Below are 26530 nucleotides of genomic sequence, written 5' to 3'. Positions count from 1 at the left end.
TATTGAATTATAGGTTTGAACTTGAAATTGCTACTCCCTCTGAAATAAAGACTCCATCATTATCTGAAGTTTTTACAGCTTCTAATAGCAAACCATTGTCACCACCACCTGGACCACCCCCTTCAGTCTTAATTCCAGAAGGTAATTTTATGTTTTCTTCGTTTGGGCTGTCTGTGAATAATGTCTCAATCGTTTTCAACACTTTGAACCTTTTGTCACAAATTGGTACACTTCACCATACCCTTCCCCTCCTGTCACATCCCACACTATTTTTTATTAACATGTTCTTATAAAAAATATGGGACGTCACACTTCTTGTTCACCCCCTCTCCTTTGTCATAAATGATCACTTACTCCTCTCTCCAAGTGTGACATCGTATATGGACAGCCCCTTTTTTTTATATGTTGTTGTTTTACAACTGCAGTCTTAAAAAAAAAAAAATTGAACTTTTAAAGATATATGGTGAGTTAACTGAGTATTTATAATCTCCAAAAATTTATGAGGTAGAATGCCATAGCTGCCAAGCATTTCATTTCTCCTAGAGTTCCTCAAATTTTATTTGTACTCCAAAAATCAATTTTTTTTGAGGGGGGGGGCGGCTTAAAGTTTAAGGGATTGAAGAAACTGATATATTTTAGGCTATCCTTGTGCTGAACTTTAACAATTATTTTGCACAAATCTATTTCGGGAAACTTGCCAACACTGAGCACATGCTTTGCAGAAAAATGCATGCAGTAATTTGCAGCTTGTAAACAAGGGTGCCAATCCCCCTCCCCGAAGCAAAGGAGCCTCTGTACCATGGAGCAACCCAAGAGTGAGTGTCTCCTTTCAAAAAAGAGAAAAATACCCATCAAGGACCCCCCCCCCCCCTCCTCTAAAAATTTCAATGGCACAGCCTGCACCATGAGGTCCCTCGGTGGGCACCCCTGCTGTAATTATTTTAACTTTTGAAAGTTGAAAGCTATTTTATGCATGTTATCTTAATCTGCTTACTTTGTTTTATATTAAGTTTTTTTTACTTGTATTTTGTTAAAACATGACTTTAATTCCTGAATTATTGTTGTTGTTTTTTTATTGTTACATTTGTTGTTACTGAGGAATAAACAAACGTTTTAGTGAATGATCTCTTGATTTTTAAATTTTCCCTATGCAATTTTGTATTTTTCCTTTTAAAACTTTAATAAATTCTAAATTTTCTTACTTCTATTTTAGCTCCTGGTATTCCTTTTTTTTTCTTCTGGTTCTTCTATTTTTTAATCATAAGTTTCACTGCTATAGAATACTATATTTTGGAAACATGTCAATTTTGTAATCTAAAATACTTTGTACTATGCCATGCCCAAGGCAGAGACGTAGCTAGGATTTTGTTAAGGGGGCAAGGGTCCAAGGTTGTACGATTTTTAAAAATGGAGGCATGCTAAATCAGAAACATTAACTGTTAATTGCATAAATTAGTACTATTCCAATTAAAACTACAGTTAATAAGTATGATAATTAGCTTAATTAAGTAATGATGTCTTCTTCGTTTTGCTCTCATTTTAGTAGTCACTTAATGAAAAAATAGTGGACTCACAAATACAGATATTAATTTTGTGAATTAATTTCTTTTGTAATTTATGTCTAAGAACATGAAAATTATCAATTTTGCACTAGCAATCATCTAGTTCCAAGCACAAACAATCCCCCTACCTTTTCATTTTATTTCTCCCCATTTTGTGAGTTTGATAACTCTGCCCTATTAGGATTGGTTATAGACCTAAAACCAGAGGTTCATGAAGCAGTTTTATTCCTCAGCTCAGCACTTCCTCTTCACTGCATCCCTGATTGAGGCCGCTAAGCAGAATGGAATTATTTGTAACACTGGTATGTTTTTCTGAAAATGGCATGCATATGCTTCTGTAATTTACGATCTAATGCAAAATTGATTTTTCTGTTCTGCTGAGATGAATACAAGTAACTAAAAATTAGTTTGTATGCTTGAAATAAAGATATAATTAAGAATTTCGCAACAGTATTGCTGGCAGACATGGTTGTACTATAGAAATAAATACATGATATAAATATTATGCTATAAATTTTGGCTCTGAGTTCCATTTTGTCTTGTTCATTTTTGTTAATTACTCTTTTGCTGTTAAAGTTGTCTGCTGTTCATTTTCGTTGCTTTTATTGGATGTCTTTTCATCCAAAAGCTCACAACTTTGAATTAAAAAAGGGGTTTCTGAAAACCCCAAAACACGTGTACAGTCGACTCCCGCTACAACGCGATTCAACTTACGCGAAATGGCTATAACGTGAATTTTTTACGAGTTTTAGAGCATACGCGAATTTCTCGTCCACAACACAAATATTTTTTAGAAGGAGGTTTCGACTTCGTTTATTGACAACTAAATATTGATTTCGTGAATGTTATTTCATACCTTTAGCGTCACTGACAGCGAAAAACCCCATATCAAACTGGTCTACGCATCGCGTTCTTAGGGAATCAAATAACCGCTCAGCATCTCTCATTTATTTATTCTTTTTTCATTCAATTGATGAAATATAATGGCACCTTAGAACGATTTCTCATGTAAAGTTTGCGAAGATGGGAAAACAAAGAAAGTTTCTGACAGTAAAAAAAAAAGTTTAAGATTCTCGATATGCTTGGAACAACTACAAAACGTCGACGGTAGCAACGCAATAAGTATGAGTGAATCTTCCATGCGTACAATTAAAAGTCAAACAAAATATATCCCTAAAAGTTCAGAACTTAATTTCAATATTGAACTTGCAGAGTCTAAGCAAAGTAAGTATTATGAAAATGGAAGCTGCTCTTGTACTGTATATTAAAGAGATTGGGAAGGTGGGCTGTTGCCATAAATGGGAACGTTTTAAAGAAAATGCAAAGCAACCGAATTTAATAAAGTATTAGATAACGATCTGATCATGGAGCATAAATCATCATCATCTTCCCTTTTTTACCCAAATGTTACTTCACTAAATATTATTACTAATCCACTGTACAGCACTATTGTAGTGCAGCATTTTATTATCACTACACACTGTTTTATTTAAGTCTTTGATCATTCATTTTGTGCACATTAAAGTATTTCATGTTGAATTAAACTTTTTCCTTTAATTTTTCAAATAGAGTAAAAGTTTAGTTCTTTAAGTAAGAAACTGTAATGTACATTTGAGGAATGCTTTAAAGTAGTTTGAGGGTGTTTATAAATGTCTAAAAGAATTCGGTATGTTTCTAAAACAAATATACATAAATTTTTCCACAACGCGAAATTTCGACTTACGCGAGGAGTCTTGGAACGCATCCCTCGCGTAAGTCGGGACTCGACTGTGTATTCAGTAATCTGTTAATTTATGCTAAAACATGTTGGATATTTCCTGTTATGGTTGCACTATATTTTGCTTTTCTGTTGCAGTAAATATTAAAGTTTTGACTTCTGAAAATATTATGTATGAAATAAAAAATATATAAGGAGGACTAATGTATGCTTTGTTCTCTTAATTTTAGTATTGGCTGCTGCTGCAGCACCACCTCCTCCCCCTCCATTGTCGCCACCTATTCGCAGTGTTTTGCAACCACCTCCACCACCACCTATGACCCAACAACGACTTCCGATGACTGCTGGCTCAGTACGGTTCATCCCACATCAGCTTCAAAGAGTTCCTCCAAGACCTCCTCAAATACGACAAAGCTTCATACAAGTGAGAGGACCTCCTATGGGGGGTCCGCCTTCTCACTATCATCATCCTTTTGGTCCACCAATGAATCAAGGACATGCTATGGGTGGACCACCTATGCCAGGTCATCCTATGCCTCCAGTTGGTGCCATGCATCCTATGTCTCATATGCAGATGCAACCTCCACAAATGCCTCCACCAATGGGAGGCATGGGTGTATCTTTGCCTGTGCCTCCAGGATTTGGTCCTCCATCTGCAGGTCAAATGGGACCAGGGATGAATATGCCATGTGAACCTCAACAGTTTATGCCAAATAATATGGCACAAAATTTTGACTCGACGGTGTCCTCAGTGTCGGATGAAAATGCAACCATTGTCGAATCTGCACCTGCAATTTATGCAGCTCCATTTATGAAGACCCAGTCTGAAATTTTCTCTGAATCCATAGCATCATCTAATGGGCAAGAACATTCTGTGAATACAACAGTCACAACAACGACTTATAGGACAGAAAAACCAACTATAAAAAGTTCTGAAGAAAGCCATTTTACAGCTCCAGTTACTACTCCTGTTCCTGGAGAAGAAGTTGTTGTAAGCAAGAAAAAAGAAAAGAAAAAAAAGACGTTTCGAATGGCTGGTGGGCAAACGTGGGAAGACAGTTCATTAATGGAATGGGAAAATGGTAACTGTTATTTATTGCTCCATAAAATCAAAGTAGTTGGGGAGGGGGGGACCTTGTCTAAATTGAAATATCCTATTAATGAATGATATTAATTAATTATTCCATTAGTCCTAAAACCTTCTAGAAACGCTTTTCATTGGAAATCACCCGTTCTGTTTGTTTTACGTTTTCGACCATTTTAAAATTGTCACAGAAACTAAAAATACAGAGTAGTTAGCTTCTGGGATTTCTCTTTTATCTGTTATTCAATTGAGGAAAGAATATTTAAGTACTCAAAAGGTCAGTTTCCCTAGAAATATATTTAAGATTTAATTATGATTTAACTAGGATATGTTTCTAAGTTATATTCTTTTTTTTTAATCATAAAATGTTTATGCCTGCTCAGAAGAATAACTTTATACAACATTGATTATTTTCTAAATTCATAAAATGTTTTTTGTCACCAGTAAGCCATCACTTTCAAAAAAAAAAAAAAAAAAAAATCTCCTTGATGTAATTTGGTTGAATATTGCCCTCGATAGTTTATTTTTCAATGTTATTTTATAAGGAGATTTGTAAAAGTTGCTCGAAAAAGGTCAGTCAAAATTATTTTGGTATCTGATAATAGTAATACATTTTTACTGTATTCATTTAAAACTAGGCCTTTGTCTATCATTTGCTTTGAATTCAACAAAAAATATTTCTTTTAATAAGTTTATGATTTCAGATTCAAAACAATACCTTAAATTTGACTTTTAAAATGATTTTTGATTAATTTTTTAATCTACTTCAACTGCTTATGGTTAAAATATCTAATTATACAGTTGAATCCCAATATTACTTCATCTGTTGCACCAGTGATAAAAAACGTACCAAGCGGGAAAACGTAAAAATCAGGGTTTGCCATAAGAACCTAAGGATATTTTATAAAACTTCTCACTTAACGAATGAACGAGCGGAAAAAATCTAGAATCTTTCCTTTTTTTGTTTTTAGCTACAACATTATTTACAGAACGCTCTATACTAACATTTTTTTTTGCTATTTTGCCCCTAAACGTGCATTTGCTAGTAAAAATTGTTTTAGAGTTTTTCTACTTTGAATTGCTTGATCAGCTGTAGGGACATCCTCCCTTATTTCTTTATCGTCTTGACTAGTGATGTTCCGGATATCCGTAGCCGCGGACATCCGAGGGAAAATAAAGATCTGTATCCGTATCCGTTACTTTTTTGACGGATCTTAAACAGATAATTTCTATTCTAAAAATTTTTAAATATTTGAATAAAAGACTATTAAAATTCCGCTTAAATTAGGTTTTATTCCCTATTTAAATTTTAAGGTATCATTTCAGAAGCCAATTTGTATTCCCCCCCCCCCCCATTGCAAAAAGAAAGGAAAACTAAGTTTTAAAAGTGTGTATCAGTGTGTCTTTTTGTGGCATCGTAGCTCCCTAACAGATAAACCAATTTTGATAGTTCATTTTTCTTTCGAAAGCTGACTTGATCGAAAGTTTTCTTAGCTTGACTTCGTTTTTGTAGAACTTTAATTATCGGAGATATTAATTAAAAACCGACTTAACGTTTTTCACAATTAGGGTAGTAAAAATTTACCTGTACGTTAAAAATGTTGGCCCTAATTGAAACAACGAAGTTTTCTGCGTTTGATATTTATTTGAAACTTCCAACTAATATACAGTAGGAACTATAATCTTGTTGAGTAAATTTTAAATGCAATTCTAAGCCTTTATGCGCATGATTAGTAACGATTTCATAGTCAAAGATAAGAAGAAAAAGCTCAATGATTTAAAATTTTTTACCTGCTGTCAGTTCATATTTGTTAACAAATGTGTAATCTGACCCGTGAAATTCATCTTAATGTGAAGTCGGCTCTCTGGGACATGTTTTGGTTTTTTAATTTAATATTAGCTTTTGTTACTGATTTGGAGTTTCTGTTGTTCTTCATTTTTGTTTTTCTCGGCATCCTCCCAAAAAAGTGAGACTAAATTCTCTATTGTATTTACCGTTTGTAAAGGTGTTCCGGCTCTGTATTTCGCCGGTCGGAGTAAGTTCGGTGGAATGGGTCAGCGCTGCATTTATGCTGAAGTAAAATGTGAAAAATTATTTCTAGCCTGTCCAATAGCGCTTCACATTCTTGTTCCTGTATCCTACATCTACCGAGCAAGCTAGAAATAATTTTTCACATTCCATCAAAGCATTAATGCAGTGCTGGCTCATTCCTTCCAACTCTCCCTCAATTGTAACTGAGAGTTCTTTAAAGAGTAAATCATAGTCTTGATTATATTTTTGCCGCAGTTGACATTTTTTGAAAAAACTGCCATTATTCTGACAGGAATACCTTCCGCAACAAATTTTGCACTTGGATAGTTGAATTGGGTAAAAAAAAAATTTGAGATCCGTATCCGCGGATCTTGACACTAATGATCCAGATCCGTATCCGCATGCTCGGATCTACTTTTTTAACAATCCGGCACATCACTAGTCTTGACCACTTTCATCGAAAACAGGTATAAAATTGTGTATCGATGGACTTTGTGATGTGATGAGCTCTTAATCGCAATCGATATGCGCGTCATCGACTTCTGGTAGATTTTCACCTTCAGCCACCAACATTTTTTACCTTCAATCATTATGCAGCAATAGCTTTGTCATTGTCGTGTAGGCCAACGCCTCCCATATACGCTTTTTGTAATCTGAAACAACGTTTGGTAGGACTTCCTTTCTTTCTTCGCGCCTTTATCGTTTAGCATTTAAAATTGGCAAAATTTTCCTATTATTTGTAACAATCTTTACCACAGCATTGTCGTTCCATTTGATAGCACTATATTTGATGGTTTGTACTTAGTTTATGCCCTTGTAAAATAAGAGCATTTAGTAATCAAAATTAATGTATTCGCTTTTCATTATTTGGTTATGAAAATATATTGATTGATGCTTCTTTTTAGATGACTTCCGAATATTCTGTGGAGATTTAGGAAATGATGTTACAGATGAAGTTTTGATCAGAGCATTCAGCAAATATACGTCATTTGTAAAAGCTAAAGTTATCAGAGATAAAAGAACAAATAAAACCAAAGGCTATGGCTTTGTCAGTTTTAAAGACCCTCAAGATTTTATCAAAGCAATGCGAGAAATGAATGGTGAGTAATTTACTTACTTTGTTCTCTCAATTTTATGTTGATTAATGCAATTTTGAACAGACTTTTAGTGATAAGCTCTGAAAAGAGTTTCATTTAAATGTTTTTACTGCCTTGAAAAGGTAATATCTACTTCAGAGCCAGACTGACGCTAGTCAGTCACTATTTTGCAGGAGAGAGGAAAAAAGTTTATGTGGCGTAAGCAAAAGATGGGACATGTGGTCCTTCCACACTGTAAATAATTACAAAAGATTTTTTTTTTTTTTTTGTAGAATTACATTCACATGGCTCAATGCGGAATTGGATTCTACATACAATGCACTAATAAATAGAAATCGCAATTTTTGGACTTACGTCAGTTTGACTTTGAGGTACAGATATTGTATATTGTATTCTAGCAAAAGTTTCCGTTGAAGGTTCAGCATAAATTTCATTTTAATCAATAACAAATCTGTTTCAACTTTTTTTTTTTTTATAATGACGTCAATACATTCAAATGTATGTAAGTACTGTCTTGATGTACTTGTTTGTTTGTTTATGTGGAGAAGGGCCAAGTAAAATGAAAACTCTAAAGGATGAGTTTTTAATTTATTTTTTGGCCAAGAGAAAAAATTTAAAAACTCTCCATGAAATTTATTAGGAGGCAGGTAATTATTCATTGTTTTCAGCAAAAAAAATGTTTTTGAGAATATTTCTCTTAATTATATTTTTTAAAAATGAAAAGTAGTCTCTTAAAAAGTGGCTGTTGTTAGTTAAGGCAAACAGTGATGGTGAATTGATGATTCAGAGTGAAGAAAACTAAAAATAATGATGCTTCTAAAATTCAATGGTTAGTACTGAGGATTTGGCAAATGGTGTGAAAGCTGCAGATATTAATATGCTATGTAGTGTCAGGTTAACAGACATAGGAATTTTTACATCATGATGCATTGCCAACCTTACGTTGAGGTTTTGTGATACATCAAGGTTTTTAAAAAAGTTTTTGCAAAATATTTCATAAAAACTACATAATATATATACAAGACATGATACAGGTAATGCCAGATGCTTACAAACTAATGAAGTACCAGCCGGAAATAAGCAAAAAAGAAAGTGTTAAAAGCATAAAATAGCAATAAATATAATTTTGACAGTCTGATGAACCTTTTTTTTTTTTTCAAAGAGAAACAATGTGAGCTTGTGGTAGCATAGTTATGCATTCCATTCACAAGCTTGCATTCAAAAAAACAGCTCCCTGTAGCAATAAAATATGTGTCCAGATTTTTTTTTTCTGTTTATCATGTACTTTAAAATTTGCTTTTTTTTTTCGGTGGGCAATTATATTAATTTCTGCTTGTTTTGGAAGAAGTATAAATCTTAGTTCACTTATAATACTTCCATCAGCATTTTGAAAATTTTCCTATAACTAACTCTTTACACCTCCAGTGTAAAGTCAGAGTAGCTTGACACACTGCTAATTTAACATTGTTGTGAATAAAATGGGTTTAAAACGGCAACAATCGTTGACCAATGTCTGTACATTGGTGCTAGGATTTGTAGCCTATGTAGTATTGATTGGTTTTAAAAAGAATTTTCAACCAGTTTAATGATGTGGGTTTTACACGGTGGAGTAGCTACTTTTTCTGCCTCCTGTTTTTTCCCACTAGAAGTGTGAAATTGCCGCCCCACAAAAAGTGCCGCCCAGGGTGGACCACCCCCCTCCGTTCCTCCCTAGCTACGCCACTGGTTCTGTACCGTTTTTTTTTTTCGATTCATTGCCTAGACCTAATGTAGTGATGCATCTTTTGTGACGAATTGATTCCAAAGGATGAATGATTTTAAAAACCAGCAATGAAGTGTTAACATGTGCAGCGGTGATCCTGCAAATGGTATAATATCTGCAAATATTAACTCTGGACATTTTTAGCCCAAAAATTGCCATAAAATTCTGAAAAGTCAAGGTGGTATTCACACTTTCCATGGCTTGATAATAGAGTTATGAAAAAAGGCAACTTTTTGCTACTAATGCAGGTTATTCAGCTGTAAAAAAATAGCTTAAGGAGTATTTAACTGGAAAAAAAAACTTTGGATAAATACTGTAAATATGTAAAATCAGAAATGCATTTAAAATTGGTACAGTTGTGGAATGAGTGAAAACTGAGTCGTAATGCCATTTGTGACAGTGCTCTTACTAAGCAAGATGAACAAAATAATGTGCTTGAAATCTTTAACAGAAAATATTTTGTTTTTAGTAAAGCAATGCTTAGTGTCGAGTGCATGATAAAGCAATCTCATCTGTGAACCTAGAGAACTTCCTGCAATTTCTACGACTTAGGGCTAAAGATAAATGAACGACACATGATAAATTCAAAAGTTAATTCCTATAAGAGTGGCCAAATTTAAAATGAAAGTATGGATATTATAAAAAGGAAAATTCTTTCAAACATTGTAATTGAAATACATCTACTTCTTCATAATTTGTGATAAGACAACTAACAGTAGCTCAAAAGAAAAAGTTAGCATTTGTGTGAGATATCCAGTCCAATTGTCTAAATTTGCTTTTTTTTTTATTAAAGAAAGATTTTTGGAATTTATTGATATCAAAGAAACAACACTCTACAATTCGCATCAAAGCTAAGTACTTCATGTTAATTTGGGAGAAGCACTGGCTGTTGGCGAAAATACTTGCTCTGATGTTTCAATGTTGGGTCATTCCATGTCAAATCAACGCACTTTAAATAAAAATTTTACCTCACCACTTTACATTTTCTTGAAATTCGGTACAATGATATCTTGTGCTAATATGAATAAAATTACAAAAAATTTTATCTTGAATAGTTTTTTGTATATGGCCCTGTAAAGTTTTCAAAAAATCTTGAAAGTACTAAGAACAAACAATTTTTAAATTGCTATAAAAGCTGTCAAAATTGAGTTAGAGAGGTAAGATAAGTGTCATTCTGTAGCTTTTTCAATGCTCTTTTGAGAGGCATGCAACATGCCAAAGGTTGTAGTAAAAAAAAAGATAAGCAAATCAAATTTTTGATTGATTTTTTTTTTAATTTTTACAATTTTCAAAAGCATTCTTTAAATAGATAGTACTTTAATAAACTACCGTGCAAAGTATAATGATGACATAATAATGGGATCCATGTCAAAAAAAAAAAAAAAAAAAAAAAAATCATTACTGACTCCTGTTTTTCACCAAATAATAATTATTTTATTGTAGTAAATTGTATTGTAGCAAATGCTTTCATGAAAAATATGAATGCATTGTACTTTAAATTCTCCTTATAAAAATATTAGTAAAAATTAAGGCAAATAAAACACCAAAATTGTAAATAAAATTATATCAATCTATGTTGTCATGAAAAGTTGTTAAATTTGCAATAAATATTGTTGTAGGTTAAATAGTTTGATAAGCATGTATTATTTTTTTTTTTAAAAACATTTCCCTTTCACCCAGATCTAGCAAGCTGGTACCTTTCTGTGCATCTGAGCAAGTTAAAACAAACGTCAGTCTGCCACATGGCCCCATGTGGCAGTCTTGTATAAGTTTTAACTTGCTCAAGCCAGACTCTCACTGTCTCCACAAGCATTCATTCAGTGACTAGAGAGCTTGCTAACTAGTAGTGTTTTAAATTTTATTACAGTTATCCATTCCATAATGTAAAATAGTTGTGATGCCTTGCATAAAACAATTATTACTTTAAACTTCAGTATTTCTTGTGTGTTTTAATAGCTAATTTAATCTATGATTAAGACTTGTAATTAAAAGGCAAATTTTAAGAAATTTTTAGAAAATATGGAAACTAGTGAGAAATGCTGTACTGTGGTAAAAGTTCAATGTTGTAATCCATTGAAGAAAACAAATCATCGTGTTCGAGATAGAAAAAACTTAGAAGTGTCACATCTTGGATGACAGGTTCGTTTCCACAAATACATTAGATCTCTGTTTAAGGACGTTCTATTTAACGACGGCTTTTCACAGTCCCAGATGGTCCACTGTAGTGTTAAAAGCATTCTATTTATGGACGTTTTCTATTTAAGGACGATTTTTTGTGGTCCCTTGAAAGTCGTTAAACAGAGAGCTAACTGTGCTTGATGGTTCCGTGATCTGTGATCGGTGTAGAAAAGACCTAACTAAGTCAAAAAATACAGTGCCTATTAGTGAAAAAAAATTCTGAAAATGAAGATTCTTCTGAGTCAGAGGTGAATGTCCCCGACGAAGATCCAGACTTTGCAACAAGTTCAGTGATGGTTCAGACACTAAATACTTCACTTCAAGAATTAGGTGAGTCGTCAATTGATAAGAAGAAAATAACTTCTAAGCACTCTGCTACGACTAAAGTAAAAAAAAAAAATCTCATGTATGAAATATAAACTCTTTGTTGCTGCTGAAAATTCTTCATAAGATAATAATATTGAAATTGACCAATCAGTTCTTCAAAGTCTGAAAACCAAGTTTTTGAATTTGAAAAGTACAAATAGATCAAAAAAGATTATGATTCTCACATGCTTACCCAAGAAATGATTCTCACATGCTTACCCAAGAAATGGAGTGTTAGGAAGATAATGCGTGAGTTTAATGCTCCAAATTACTTAGTTCGACAGTCAAAACAAATTTTGAAAGAAAAAGGATTGATGGAAGGTCCAAATCCAAAACCAGGGAAGTATTTATCAACAGTCGAAACTGTGCATTCTTTTTACGAAAACAATGAAATTAGCCGGACGATACCAGGAATGAAAGATTGTGTAGCAGTTACTCTGCCAGATGTAGGCAAGAAAAAAGTCAAAAAGACTGATTTTGTGTAATCCAAAGTAAGCTTACAATCATTTCAAAGACAAGTATGCAATTGTAAAGGAGAGTTGCACACTCTGTGTGTGCACAACTCATCAAAACGTAAAGTTGATGATGGAATATGCTAAGCTAAATACACTTGCAGATGGTAACGAAAACCTACAAGGACATTGTATTGTAAAGATGCTTTGTAACCCATCAACAACATGGTTCCCCATTGCAACATGGGGAACTGTGAGTATTGCCCTGAAGAAGCTGTTTTACGGAAAACTTTAGAAACTTCTTTTGAAGAAAACTTAATTGAAAGAGTTCAGTTTGGCTAATAGGAGTCAGTCAATTGCTGCAATCTAGAGATGATTGAGAAAACCTCAGACGAATTTATAGATTTATTTTGCAACAACATGTCTTCTTTGGTCCGAGATGATTTTATTGCAAAGCATGAAGGATCATTCCTCAACAACCTTAAAGAAAACGTCAGTTAGTCAGAATTTTTTGGTTTCATGTGATTTTTCTGAAAATTACAACATAGTTTTACAAGATGAATCCCAGAGCTACCACTAGACTAGTCAGCAGGTCACTATTCATCCTTTTGTGATATATTTTAAGGATGGCAAAATTGAACACTTGAACTTCGTTGTCATTTCTGAATGCCTAGAACACAATACAATTGCAGTTTACACTTTTCTCAAGAAACTCATTTTTTATCCAACAAACAAATTCCAAAAGCTTCCAAAAAAATCTAATACTTTTAAGATGGTTCTGGTGCACAATACAAGAATAAGAAAGACTTTTTGAACCTTTGTCTTCATCAGAAAGATTTTGGTATTGATGCCGAGTGGCACTTTTCGACCACGGCCCATGGAAAAGGGCCTTGTGATGGAGTTCAATTAAGCGACTGGCAGCTCGAGAAAGTTTGCAGAGGCCATGCGAAAACCAGATCCAAACACCAAGAGATCTTTTTGAGTGGGCAGTCGAAAATGTTCCAAAAGTATATTTTGCCTTTTCCACATAAAAAGATTACATTGATTCTGATAAGATTTTACAGCCCGGATTTAAAAAAGCCTTAACAATCAAAGGTACACAGCAGTTATATTCGCTCATCCCTAAAAGTGATGCAAAATTATTAGTGAAGTACATTTCAAATAATACTCAGGTGTGGGAAAAGGAGGTAACAAAATCTCCTGAGAAACTTAATTTTGAAGAAATAAGAGGCTACGTCACTGCTGTATATGACAACAACTGGTGGCTTGGTTATGTATTAGAAAAAAACTAAAAACAAGATGAAGTTAAAATTGCTTTTCTTTATCCAAGTGTGTGTGTGTGGACCAAACAAATCTTTTTCCCACCCAAGGCATCCCACTGTGGGTCTCTGTTGTGGACGTACTAACAAGAGTGAACCCAGTTATACCAACAGGAAAAACTTACTTGCTTCTAGAAAATGATATAGACCAAACCCAATTTGCTTTTTCAAAATTTAAACAGTGAACTTCTAAACATTTACCTCCTTCTTTACAGAAAATCTGATTTATACTCAAAAAATTCACTTCTTTAGCCACTTTTTTAAGTTAGTAGTGATTTTTTTCTTATTTGTTTAAAATTAATATTTTTAGTTCTGTAAATTTTCAGTGAAGTTAAAATAATTCTCACTCTTCTATATCACTCATAAATGTAAAAGCTTATAAAATCTGTTAATTATTGTAAAGCTGTCCTAATGATAAATATTCATGTATTCACTGAACAACAAAAGTATGTATAACTTGTATTGTAGATTTTTAAAACTTCATTATGTTATACAACCCTAACAGTTTTGCCCCAAAACCACCGTTTATATATAACCTTAGAAATATAGGTTTTATGAATTTATTATTAAACAGTTATTGAACTAACACAGAGTGTTTGTCTCATAAACATAATTTTATATGCTCAAGTGATTTTTCATAAAATCTTATATCACTACATTAAAATTATTATTTTTTGGTCAAAACTGAGTATTTATGAAAACAAGAGTCAGTATTTTTTTTTTAACATAGATCCCATTACCATCCCATTATTATACTTTGCATGGAAGTTTATGAAAGTACTATCTATTTATAGAATTTTTTTGAAAATTTTAAAAGTCAAAAATTTTTGAGTTGTATTAAAAATTTTTTTTAATTACATCCCATGTCATGTTGCGTGTCTCGGAAAAGAGCATTAAAAAACTGCAAAATGACACGTGTCCCACATCTCTAACTCAATTTTGACAGCTTTTAGAGCAATTTAAAAATTGCTTGTTTGTAGTTTTTTTCACAATTTTTTAAAACTTCACAAGGCCATACACAAAGAACTATTCAAGATAAAAGTTTGAAATTTTGTATTTTTGTTATTCTTTGTGCCCACTATATGTGTGCCAAGTTTTATCAAAATCTGAAGGGGTGAGGTAATTGTCAATAATGTCATGTGTTGACATTATAAGTCCATCAAAAGCGCTGATTTTTCTGCTGAAGATGGCATCTGTTAGAAAGTTCTAAGTTGTATAAAAAATGAGTTATAAGCTTTTTAGTTACATGTTCGAAGGCTTTCATTAACCCGATTCATTATTTAGTGTATCATCTCATTTCCCATTTGATGTCTAGAATTGTTGTTTTGTTGAATATTTTTGAGTTTTGTCTGACTGTTCAAGGCTTTTCTCAAGTAAAATCTTAAAGAAATGTTTTTCTACAAGATTGGCAAATGGATTTGGCTGATTATTTTCCATTTAAATGGAAATTTAATATAACTAATGTTTTTTTTTTTTAAATTATTTGTGCTGATTAGACACTTTCTCATTATCCAATCTACCAGCAGAAATCTCACCAAAAATTTTTGCAGAAAGATTTCATCAGCTGATGCATTTGGCAGTTTTTTCAACTGTCACTGTTTTTGAAGCCAAAGACTTCGTAATAATGTATCTCAGCTTTCACCGTGTAAACAGAATATGGCCATCAAAAGAATCTTTAAAACTTTTTGTAATATGTAAAATAATCCATCAACCAAATTAGGCAAATCCATAAACAGCACAAAACTTCCGTTAGTTTTTCTTTTTGCACAATTTCAAACAATGGCCAAATTTTACTACCTATTTTGGAAACATTTCGGATGAAACTGTTTAAGGCCATTTATGGTGACCAAAAGTATCTCAGCATCTGGCGACAATATCTCTTTTACGAAAATGAGTAACATACCGTTTTACAAAGTAAGGAGGGGGAGTATTATTCAAGGTATCCCAAAACGATTTCCATAAATTTGGTAACATTTTAAATCACATCAAGAACCCACAATAATTGTAATTTCCCAACATAACTAAAGCAAGTATAAGAGGATTACAGGTGGCTACATTTTTTTAAACAGTTCGTTCTTCAATAGACACACAAAGAAGGTAGGACTCCATGTAAAAAAATAAGTATTAACTGATAAATCTTTTTAAACACGTGAACACGTTTTGTGCTTTCGTTTCTAAATGAATATTATTTTACTCTTTATACTCATTGCTATTTTAATTTTATGAGTGAGGAAGAAGCTCAATTTTTAATCACGTCAAAGCGGTGTGTTTTGAATTCTTTCACTTAAAACTGAAAACAAGTGCAAGTAACAATTGTTTCTTTAATTATTACTGACCCATGCAATGCCGGGTATTTTTGCTAGTACATTATAAAGCAAATACTGAAGTAATTAAAGAACTAATCTCTAAAGCAATTCAGAATACGATTTGAAAAAAGACAAGATGACATTAGTTTTAAAAGAATTAACGTAGTTTCAGGCAATTTACTGTATTCTGGTATCAAAACAAATTTTTTTTTAAAAAAAAGTTAACATCTGCTTTTTAAATAAAAACTGGCTTGAGTTGTTGAAACTGGCATTTTTGACCCCAAAACAAACATATGCCAACCGTTACATCTACCCAAAAGAAAGAGGTGTTCCTTGAAACATTTTTTCTCCAGTTATAGCACTGTATATACATACACATATATTATTACCAATAGACCATGTATAGCAAAAAAAGGTAACAACAAATATATTGGTAGCTCAGCCGGAGTACCGGATGACTTAATTAAAAAAAGACAAAATTATTCCATAGTACCGATGAGAACAGAAAAAAAAACCCAACACTTTTTTAAATAAAAAAAAGACAGTAATAACTCTTATTGAAAATCTCTGGATATTATTGAATGTTAAATAAGTGACTTGTGTGTGCGTATGTCGCCAACCAAGTTAAAAAATAAAGTCAAATCAGTATAGTTGGTAGTTTATGGATGTTATAGAAGACGAAAAAGGGGGGGGGGGGGGCGTAGCCAGAACAGTGATAAAAGGCACTTTTAGAAATAATTTTAGCCACAGAAAGTGTGAGAAGGATTTTAGCTGGTGCTTGGGACATGAAGTGGAAAGACCAAACATTTTGTTAGAAACCCAAACTAGTTACACAAAACATTACTAAAATGGATGAATTGGAAAATTGCAAATGAACTGCAAAAAGAAAAATGATGAATAAAGCAAAAAGTAAAAAGGTTCAAAATGAATGCATGTTGTATAATGCACTGAGAAAAAGGAAGTTGAAGATTTATTGAGGGTTAAAAATTTATAAATGAATGTGTCGTTCAATTTTTACTTGAACGAACGAATCCGTTCATTTTAAGGATTCCTTCTTTTTGACCTGTTCATTCATAAATGACGCATCCCTAACTTGTGTGTTATTTTCTATGATAATTGTGATTTTTTTTTTTTTTTTTTTTTGTGTGTGTATGTGTTGTAATTAGGGTTTCCAATCTTGCACCAAATTCCGTCTCGTGGGATTTCGGGATTGTAAAGTGTCAATCCCACAGAATCCCAGGATCCTGAAAAATTTGACTTCATTCTTCTAAAATTTAAAATTTTATGACAAAGAGATAAAGTTTTGCTTTTTAGGATGGACTCCTTTTATTACTTGAATTAGTAGTCTTCTTGAATTCGCTATAGCAATTGTAAAGTACTACAAAACCAGATCCTAATTAGCAGCTATCGTTTGGTAAGCAAAAGTGCGCTGCTCATATGGGATGGTAAAGGATTTTTACTCTAAAAGTAATGTGCTTGATGAAAACACGTACTGTGATTCCACTGCAATTAGTTTTACTAAATTTAAATAATTGTGGACAGTTAGAAAAAGGTCCGCATTAACTTCATCACCTTCTGAAATATATTTCCCTTTTTTTTATGCTGGGTTTTTGCTCAAGAACTGCAAATTTTGGTCAAAAACGATGTTTGTTGGATATGTGTTTTGCTGTATCTAATTTAACATGCATTGATAACAGGGCCCAATATAGGCTGATTTTGCTACCATTTTTCGGTACCTTCACAAAAATCTTGTTTTGAAATAGGTACTTTCACAAAAATCAAGTAATAAAATCAGGTAGCTTCACAAAAACATCGAAAATTTCACAAAAATTCGCATATTAAAATATAAAATTTGTTTCTCTGTTTAAAACAAAATTTACTTATAACATAAAATTCTAAGCAGGTTTATATGAACAATCGCTTAAATAGCAACCTTTTTGTGGTATTTTAACTAATTTTTAGCTGTTTCTCGCCAAAGTGTATTTATGCAATATTATCGCAATCTTTTAGCATGTTTTGAGGAACCGTTTTTCTCATAATTTCCAATACTGTATACAGTATATAGCCCATTAAGCTGAAATTATGATGGTATTTTTGGTACTTCTTAGGTTTTTAGCTTCCCCCCCCCCCCTCCCCAAAAAAACAAAACCTTTCATAAAAATAATATTAGATGACATTTACACTTTTCAAACTAAAATTTCACTTGTTCTACTTCTCTTTTACAAAAATAAGGATGCCTCTAAAAGTTCACAAAAACAATGCTGATAAAAAAAAACTTTAACAAAAATAGAATGATGCAATACTTTCACAAAAATAGGTAGCGAGAAAAATATCCTGGATTGGCCCCTGGATAATACCTTTGTTGCGTCAATAACGTTGTTCACTTTATCAGTGAATTTCATTCATTGCAACAAAAGGTGAATACTGCTTGATTTCACCATTTCACCAAGTCACAGTCTCAGTAAAAGTGTTTTGATAACTTTGCTCATTTTACCTCTCACTTTAAAGAGGAATTCAAAAACATGGGCAGCTTAACATACTGCACTATCAAGAGAGTCATCCCGTGTTTCATACAAGTTTCTGTCACCATTTTTAAAGTTGTGTCGAATACATAAATAATGTCATATTTTTCATTCTTTCTTCTTTGGAGTGCACTTTTTGCAACTTTTAGGTTTTGAGTGCATTTCTAAAGCTTACAGAAGTACTCCAACATTGCATCCAGGCTACTCCTGCGGGTTTTGAAATATGTAATACACTTTCTCTATTTTTTTAAGCGTAATTTACTGGATAAATTTTAGTGATGATTTTTGAAAATGTTTATAAGTTTTACGCATTTTCTCAATTGCTGAACATATGAAAATTGAAACCTCCAAATGAGAATACTAATTCATTCTCAGAAAAACATACTCTATTTTTATTGTGTTCTAAAATGGTAAATCCATTGTTGGCCAAATGAGACAAAGTTTTACTTGCTCTTCTTAGAGATATATGAGGAAGAAGGCTCAAACTTCAGATGATGCTTGTGAAAATAATCGTTTTATGAGTGGCAAAAGCTGGAAAAGACTGGAATGTAAAGAAACTTTCGGGATTGGGAATCCTGCGGGATTGAGAGCAAAATCCCACGGGATTCGGGATTTCAAGATTGAAAACCGTAGTTGTAATATTGCATAATATATATAGCAATGAGTTTCTTCCAACTTAAGTTCTTTATTTGTATGTTTGAATTATTTCTCATTTGTAACTTATGGCTGTAATGTCAAAATCTAAAAATGACTTTATACTGATTTCAAAAAACATGTATACTGTGCAAGGATTTGAAGACGCCTAATTTAAAATTTGTTTTTCATGTGAAATTAGAAATTCTTCTGTTCTGTAACATACTAAACATTTGAGAAACATTGCCTCTCCCCCCCCCCCCCTCCCCCAATCTGCCAGTGATTTTTTCTTATTTTTACCTTGAAAAATCTGGTAACATTATTCACAAAGCATTGCATAAACATAATTTGTAATTATAAGAAGCTGAGAGAAAAGAGATTGCTTACATTAAAGCCCGCAACCCTCTGCATCGATAAAAGAATTCTTGAAACCCTAAAACACATGTTTGTGCCATGTTTTTTAACAATAAGGGCTATGAATCATCTGTAACCGTGTAATACTATTTCTAAACTTTGCATCAAGATTCAGTAAACTTAATAACATAGCCTTTTAATTGCTTTAATCATGAAATTTATGATCAATTATCAAATACAGTTGTGTGAAAAAAAGCTAATAATACTTTGCTACATTTGATTTATGTTCTCTTTGAAGCAGAATTGAAATTTTAGAGAATTTTTCTTTCTTTTTTTTAAATCTTCGAATAAACAATTGTGTGATGCAGTGATAGTAAAAATCTTAACCTTCATTTTTGTACTTCTTACATGATGTATTGTGAAAGACTGATAACACTCTGCATTAACTTTTTAGGGAAATCAAGAAAGCTAAAAAATAATCAACCTAAATTGAAATCATGATATTATTCTAAACTGTTGCTAATTTTAAATTTCTGTGTACAGGTTGTTCTGAAATGCAGTGACGGTTTTCAAAATAGAGTTTCAAGAGATTGATATTAAATTCATTTTTGCGGATTATGAGCCTAACCTGTTAAGTTAGGAATTTGTTGCCATTCATTTTTGTTTGTAGTTCATAATTCTGGTGATAGTGGTGCTGCAGCTTCGTATTGCTGCACATAATGCATCGACAAAAAGATTTATTAGTGCATGTGTCAGTGGACAGGAGTGCAGCAATTTCAGCGTTCACAAGGTCATCTGTGATTGTAAAAATTATTTCAGTAGAGACTTTGAAGAATGTAACCCCTAAATTTGTGCTTTTGTTCAGAGATTTGACTACAGTAGACATTTTGTACCACATGAAAATGTTAAAAGAATCCCGACTTCGCACGTTCATAATTCACTGGAATCAGTTTAATATTTCACCATTTTGGAACACCCTGTAGTTAGTTACTCTAGAAAAATGCTATCCCTTCATCTAGATAACTTATCCAAGACCCTTATTCCCAAGATAACTTATCCAAGTGCATTATTTTTACCACAAAATCTGTCCAATATATGTTTTATCTTTTTTTGCCTCTAAAATTGAATCATCTGAACATTTTTTCAGTACATATTTTTTGTTCATTTGGTACTCAGAATCATATCAAATAAAAATTAAGAAAATATTATTTTGTAGTCAAAATTTCTTATGGTGCATAATCAAGCAGAATAAATTTATTTATTTTGTCTAAGAATTATATGCTTTTTCAGTTTGTTGGTAATTCAAATTCATAATTCATGTCTCATATTGATTTATAAATATTATGTTTAAAATATATGCTAACAACAAAGCTCAAGAGAATCATACTAGATACTTTGTTTGATGGAGTAGCCGTATCAGTTGAGTTTCTTTGAAGTGTTGGTAGTGTTCATGAAGTTTTTTCCATACGGAGTTTAAAAATTCAAGTGTGCCTCCCCCCCCCATCCAAAAAGAAAATTTTCTAATCCCTCTATGTTTAAATATATACAGTATGAGACCACTATTTCTTAACTCTGAAATCCAAAATACCTGAAACCAGAACTTTTTTCTTTAAATTGAAAAAAAAAAAAAAAGAACTATTAAAAAAATTTTAAGCATTCAAAATTGTTAACATTCAGCTTTTACTTCTTGAAAATGCAGTATTTATATCCTATTTTTATGCGTAATATTAGCGTTCTGCTGTAATTGTGCACACGTCTTTTTGCATCTGCTTTCATTTAACTTCTTTTTATTCTTGTTTTAATATGCAATGAGAAGCATACTGAGCAATTAATAGAAAGCTACTTTTCAGTCTAAATATGATTTATTTATTGTATCGATAAACAGCATATCATATAATGCACTATAACAAAATGCAATATCCGTCGCTGCCAGTAATCTCTGCCTTTTTTTAGTGTACTAAAATATGGTTTCATTTAGATTGAGGAAGAAATAAAAGAGCAATTGGCTCAAATATTAACCAAATTTTAAAGGATAACGTGCTAAATATTGTGCAGTACGATAATTTCCACTATTTTTGGAATTGGGATCTAAAATGGAAAATTGCAAAATCTGGAAAGGTCACGATCTTAAACCACCAAGATTTCAGGTCCATACTGTTACTGTACTCCATCTGCAGTCCTACTTTAAATCACTTTTCTTTTAAGTACCATCTTTTTCTGTACTTTAAAATTTTTTGTAGACAAAAAGTACTGATATTCACTGAAAGAGGATTTTCCTTTGTCATTTATTGCTGACAAAACTACATATAAGGGGAATGTTGTTTCACTCCAATTTTTCATCAATCGACTGCCAGAAGCCAGTTGACTGGCAATATGCATGAAAATCATATGATAAGCTTTTAGAAACTGTTCTGTTCAGATAAGTGCAAACCGGCTTCAAACTAGTTATGTAGCATGTATTAACCTACCTCCCCCCCCACACACACACAAGAAGCCTGCGGCTAGAGCACGGTGGAGAGTCTTGTTGGGCTCCCACTCTCCCTTCATTAATGTATGACAAAACATCAGCTCTGTGATTTAGAAATCATGGAACGGCAAGTGGAAGCAGGACACTTCATTTTGCAGTAAGCAGAATCAGTAAGAATACGGAAGCAGCAAAAACTTTACTGCTTGCACGTTCTGGCTGATCTAACCTTTTATAGAATGAAGTGTTCTGTTTCCAGTTCATTTGCCTTCTCTCCATGGCATAGCAATAATACTTTGTTTAATGTGTTATTAATATTTCAAACATTGTCTGCCTCTACTCGAACAATATAGTGAAAAGTTGCATAACTCCTTGTTTTCTCAAAGAAATTTTTGCCCAAAGTATCAAGAGAGCTCAGTATAATGAAGTTAATTCGTTACCTGATGATAATTCTCTTAGCTTTGATTTTAACTTTAGAGTCTACTATTAGATTTTAACACTAGAGATTTTGATTTAGAGATATCGGAAAGTTTTTGAAGTAGCTGGACTTAAAAAATGAAGCAGCTTCTTCTTGATAATGCTATAAGTAATAATTTAATATTTTAGCTATGATCTTTAGCATGTATTATTGCTAATTTAAAATATTTTCATGATTGCAAATATTTTTTTTTCTTTCCAATGGAGCTGTATAAGAGACCCACCTCGAGGCGTCTGGGCCAGAATTAGACCATGTACGCTCCAGACCTAGTGCAAATAATAAAATGTTAAACTTTTACTAAATATGTATGTAAAAATAGAAGTTTGAAAACAAAATGTTCACTACACAATTACAGTCCAAAGAAAAAAAGCATTTTTTTCACACAACCCGTTTTGTTGCCACATGTGCAGCAACTTAACATTTTCTACTGTTATCATTTTTTATGTCTAAACATTGTATGACTCGTTATTATCATATAATTTGTTTCTATTTGTGACAAAAAAAAATTTTTGTTTGTAAAATAAAGGTAAAGAACTTAAATAAGGGGAAAAAAAACTTTCAGCGTGAAGCAATTTGAGTAAATTTGGTGTCGATTTCCTCCTTTTTTCAATCATATGTTTTGTAAGGTTTTTTTTTTTTTTTTTTTTTTGAGAAATCACAAATTGCTTATTGGTTTCATTTGACCATTGAATGATGTCCCATCCTTTAATTTTATTTTTCTATGCTTATAATGCAGGCGTCTGAGTGCTTCGGAATCAAATTACTTATGATTTCCTCGACTTTATGCAATCCATTTTACCCGAAAAGTTTCCAGCATACAACATCCAGCACCTGGATTCATTTGAATTTTGATGTCTTGAATTCAAATTGTGGTTGCGATAAAAGCCATTTGTAGAAACAAAAACCCAATTGGTAGGTCCTATCACAATTCGTGATTTCTGCAGCATAGTTTGAATTCGAGATCTTAAAATTCAAATCAATACATATATTTTTTTAAATGATTGTACAGTCAGTGTTGTAGTGCTAAATTGTTTCTTACCAGAATGCAAGAGCGGTGAGGAACAGAAATTCAACAGTTGTTATATATGTGTGTGTGTGTGTGCACGCGCTTTGTTGAGCAATTGATATAGGAGGGAGGGATTCTTCAGAAAAATGATTGAATTCTATGTAATATAATTTATGAAGCACGGTAAATTATTTTCCGCAAAAGATATAACAAACTACTTTTACAGATTAAAGAATTTAGCTCTGTTTATTGGTTATTAATGTTTTAAATTTTAAAAGAATGCCTAATTCCACAAAACTTGATAAGTTGCTATACACAGCTCACCTTCTTTCATCATGCAAATCTTAGCTTATGCATTTTGAAATAACGTTAACTAATATATGATATTAAAAGATTTTGAAAAATTTTCATTTTAAGAAAGATCTGTTCTAACCAAAGTCAAATTAGTTAGTTTCAGAGAGAAATCAAGAGTCTAAAATGAAATAAAATAAGTATTATTTGAAATAATCTTATGGGGTTACTTTTGGCTTAATAGATAAGTACCAGAACATTGTACCGGCATGATCAGCTCCACTGCATCCATGTTAACACCCAAAACATTCTTTGGAGAAAATAAACTTTTTTTACTGTCCAAAATCCTTTTGGTGTTCAATTTTACAAAGGTTATTCAATTTTTATTTAATGATGTTATTTCATTTAAGGGGGGAAACCAGTTTAGACCGGTCAAAAACCCACTTTTTTTAATGTCATAAAATGTTAGTAAAACTAATCCAAGAATATGTTGCTAAAATTTGAGTGAAAAGACTTCAAAAAAGTACATGGTATGCTTCAAAAGATGAATAAAATATCCACACCAAGTTTAAAGAAATTCTGATTATTTTTTCCCTGATTAAAAAAAAAAAATCACAAAAAGTGCTACGTTTGTACGTACGTTAAATTTCGTTTTCCTAAGTTGGTTTCCCCCCTTAACTTGAAATTAGTTTCTTCAGTGTTGTGAAGGCTACATGCATGTAAGTAGGGAGTTAAGACAAGAAATGTTAGTATAAAAGTTTCATGTGGCCAGTGGGGTCCTGGGGTTCGATTGAAATTCCTGGCACGAGAAGAATCAAACAACTTCTCTTACGTCGTCCAGCAGTGTTGATTAATCTTAAAATTCTGTTCTAAAAATTGAGAGCTTGGAAGAAAAATGTTAGAAAAGTCCGAATCCTAGGTGAAAAGAATTCATATGTTTTTCCCGGAAATGAATCGGGATTCCGTCCTGAGCAAAGAAAGTGCTACTTCACCTGTTCCATATGTCAATGCAAGGTATTTCTTGGGCTTCATGCAAAAAAAGTTGAGAATTTGATGATGTTTGTCTTTACAAACACTCATGATTTTACAAACCACTGATTGGTTGTCAAAAGTTTCTGTTGTGACACAATATAATTTTCAGTTCTTTATGACCTAAAAATTTATGGGAAGAAAGTCGACTTTTTAAAATGTTAATAATGAATGAATATGAATTTTAAAGCACGAAAGAAAGTTCAAATTAAAAAACCAAGTGATTTTGTAATTTTCTTTGAAGCTATTTTACACCTTTTCAAAACATCATTTTATTCCAAGCAATGCACAGGATGGAGGGAAAAAATATACACATCTCTCATCAAGTAAGGTGAAAATTCAAAATAACATTATAAAATCATCTTTGCTATTTAGACTTCTTTAGTTATTTGTTTTGTTAGAAGACAAGTTCTGCAACAGATGAGACAAAAAGTTTTCAACATACTGTTGGTCACCTTCGACTCTTTGAACGTTTGGCTCAGTTGGTAGTTTCAATCTATCATATTTCTTATCTGTCAAAACTACATGATGAGTTTTCATCACTTGAAAAGGTAAATACAACATGGGATGCAGCTCTGACAGTGGCTTTTGAACTTGTGCCATTGGTAGCTGTTTAGTGTACACAAACATATGTCTCCTCACTGGAAATCTGTCATATTCTGGCTGGATAGCATAGTTGAGGATATGCTTACCATTAACCAAATTTTCCGGAAGTATCCTGGCTTTTGGTAACATTGGGTCTGGGTTGTGTGACAGCACAGAAATATCTACTCCTAAGATATTTGGAGGAGGTTGCTTGAATCTGGATACCCCTGATAGAGTGCCAGGAAGGCCTCTAAGCTGGGAAAGATCAATACCGAACATTGGTGCCTGTTTTATTGATTTTGAACTTCTTGTGTATATGTCCACAGTGTTTTCTGATTTTGGGAAAGGAGTTTCTTCCTCTGTAGTTTTCACCTCATAAACAGTCCTTGGGATCATCTGAATTTGGCTAGTTGCCTGAATATGTACCAGCATTATTGGTATGAAAAGTATTGAGTTAACATGCTTCTTACTGTCTGTCATCCTGTAAGAAAATGGATTCATTACCATATTTCATGAAATAAATGTTTTTAAATTTACAGCATACCTAACGTAATCTTGTAATTTTTAATTGCCATAAATACTTTTACATTCTGTACTCCTCTTGCATAAAAAGCTTATTTTTCCAATTTGCATTTTAATGCTTCATCTCCTTTTTGCCTTAAGTTTTAAAATTTCTGGTACCATGCAGTAAAAAAATACCTTCAAAATGCTTCAGACATAATTTTTGCTGAATCTTACATAAAATGACCCCCTGAATCTGAATATGACCACCGTTTCCCCCCTACACGTAATACCTTTTGGGAATGACGCCCCCTCCCCCCTCCATTTTTTTCAGCTTTTGACAGTTTCATATCCATTATTTTTATTTGGAGGGAAAGGGAGCGTTATTTAATTCATTAACACTCTTCTAAGGGGTTAGAGAAATACAAAGTTCAAAAATTTGAATATTTGGAGCAAGTTGGGAGACTCAAGGGGAAATTCCCCCCTAGAATATTTTTAAAATCATCAAAAACGCTCTGTTTTTGTCTATGGGTATGTTTTGCAATTTTTCTCTTATTTTTCGGCATAAAACCAGAGCATAGGACTCACTCTTATGTGCACCATACCCGAAAAAAAATTTTATGTTGTAAAACAAAATTAAAAAAAATATTGGAAGCATTGCATTTTGCATAATCACGAGTCTCGTCGCGGATCTTTAGTAAAGAACCTTCCTGTGTTATATTCAACTTACATTTCCACCATAATAGTGTTTAAAAACGAACTTATATATGCTTATAAAGTAGCATTAATATA

The 26530-nt window shown here is 32.6% G+C and overlaps 1 protein-coding gene across 1 annotated transcript in view; it reads left to right on the top strand.

Moving 5' to 3' along the window:
* Positions 1-26530, top strand: part of LOC129220326 (RNA-binding protein 42-like) — a 70195-nt gene that overhangs the window by 6420 nt on the left and 37245 nt on the right. The window contains exons 2-4 of the mRNA XM_054854726.1: positions 14-141; positions 3510-4361; positions 7301-7495. Of these exons, the coding sequence (XP_054710701.1) occupies positions 14-141; positions 3510-4361; positions 7301-7495 (1175 nt within the window). The remainder of the gene's footprint in view (positions 1-13; positions 142-3509; positions 4362-7300; positions 7496-26530) is intronic.

This window comes from Uloborus diversus, chromosome 4, assembly GCF_026930045.1.
Source record: "Uloborus diversus isolate 005 chromosome 4, Udiv.v.3.1, whole genome shotgun sequence".
Lineage (NCBI taxonomy): Eukaryota > Metazoa > Arthropoda > Arachnida > Araneae > Uloboridae > Uloborus > Uloborus diversus.
Note: the sequence above shows the minus strand (reverse complement) of the source record. Positions and strands in the feature narration are given on the sequence as shown.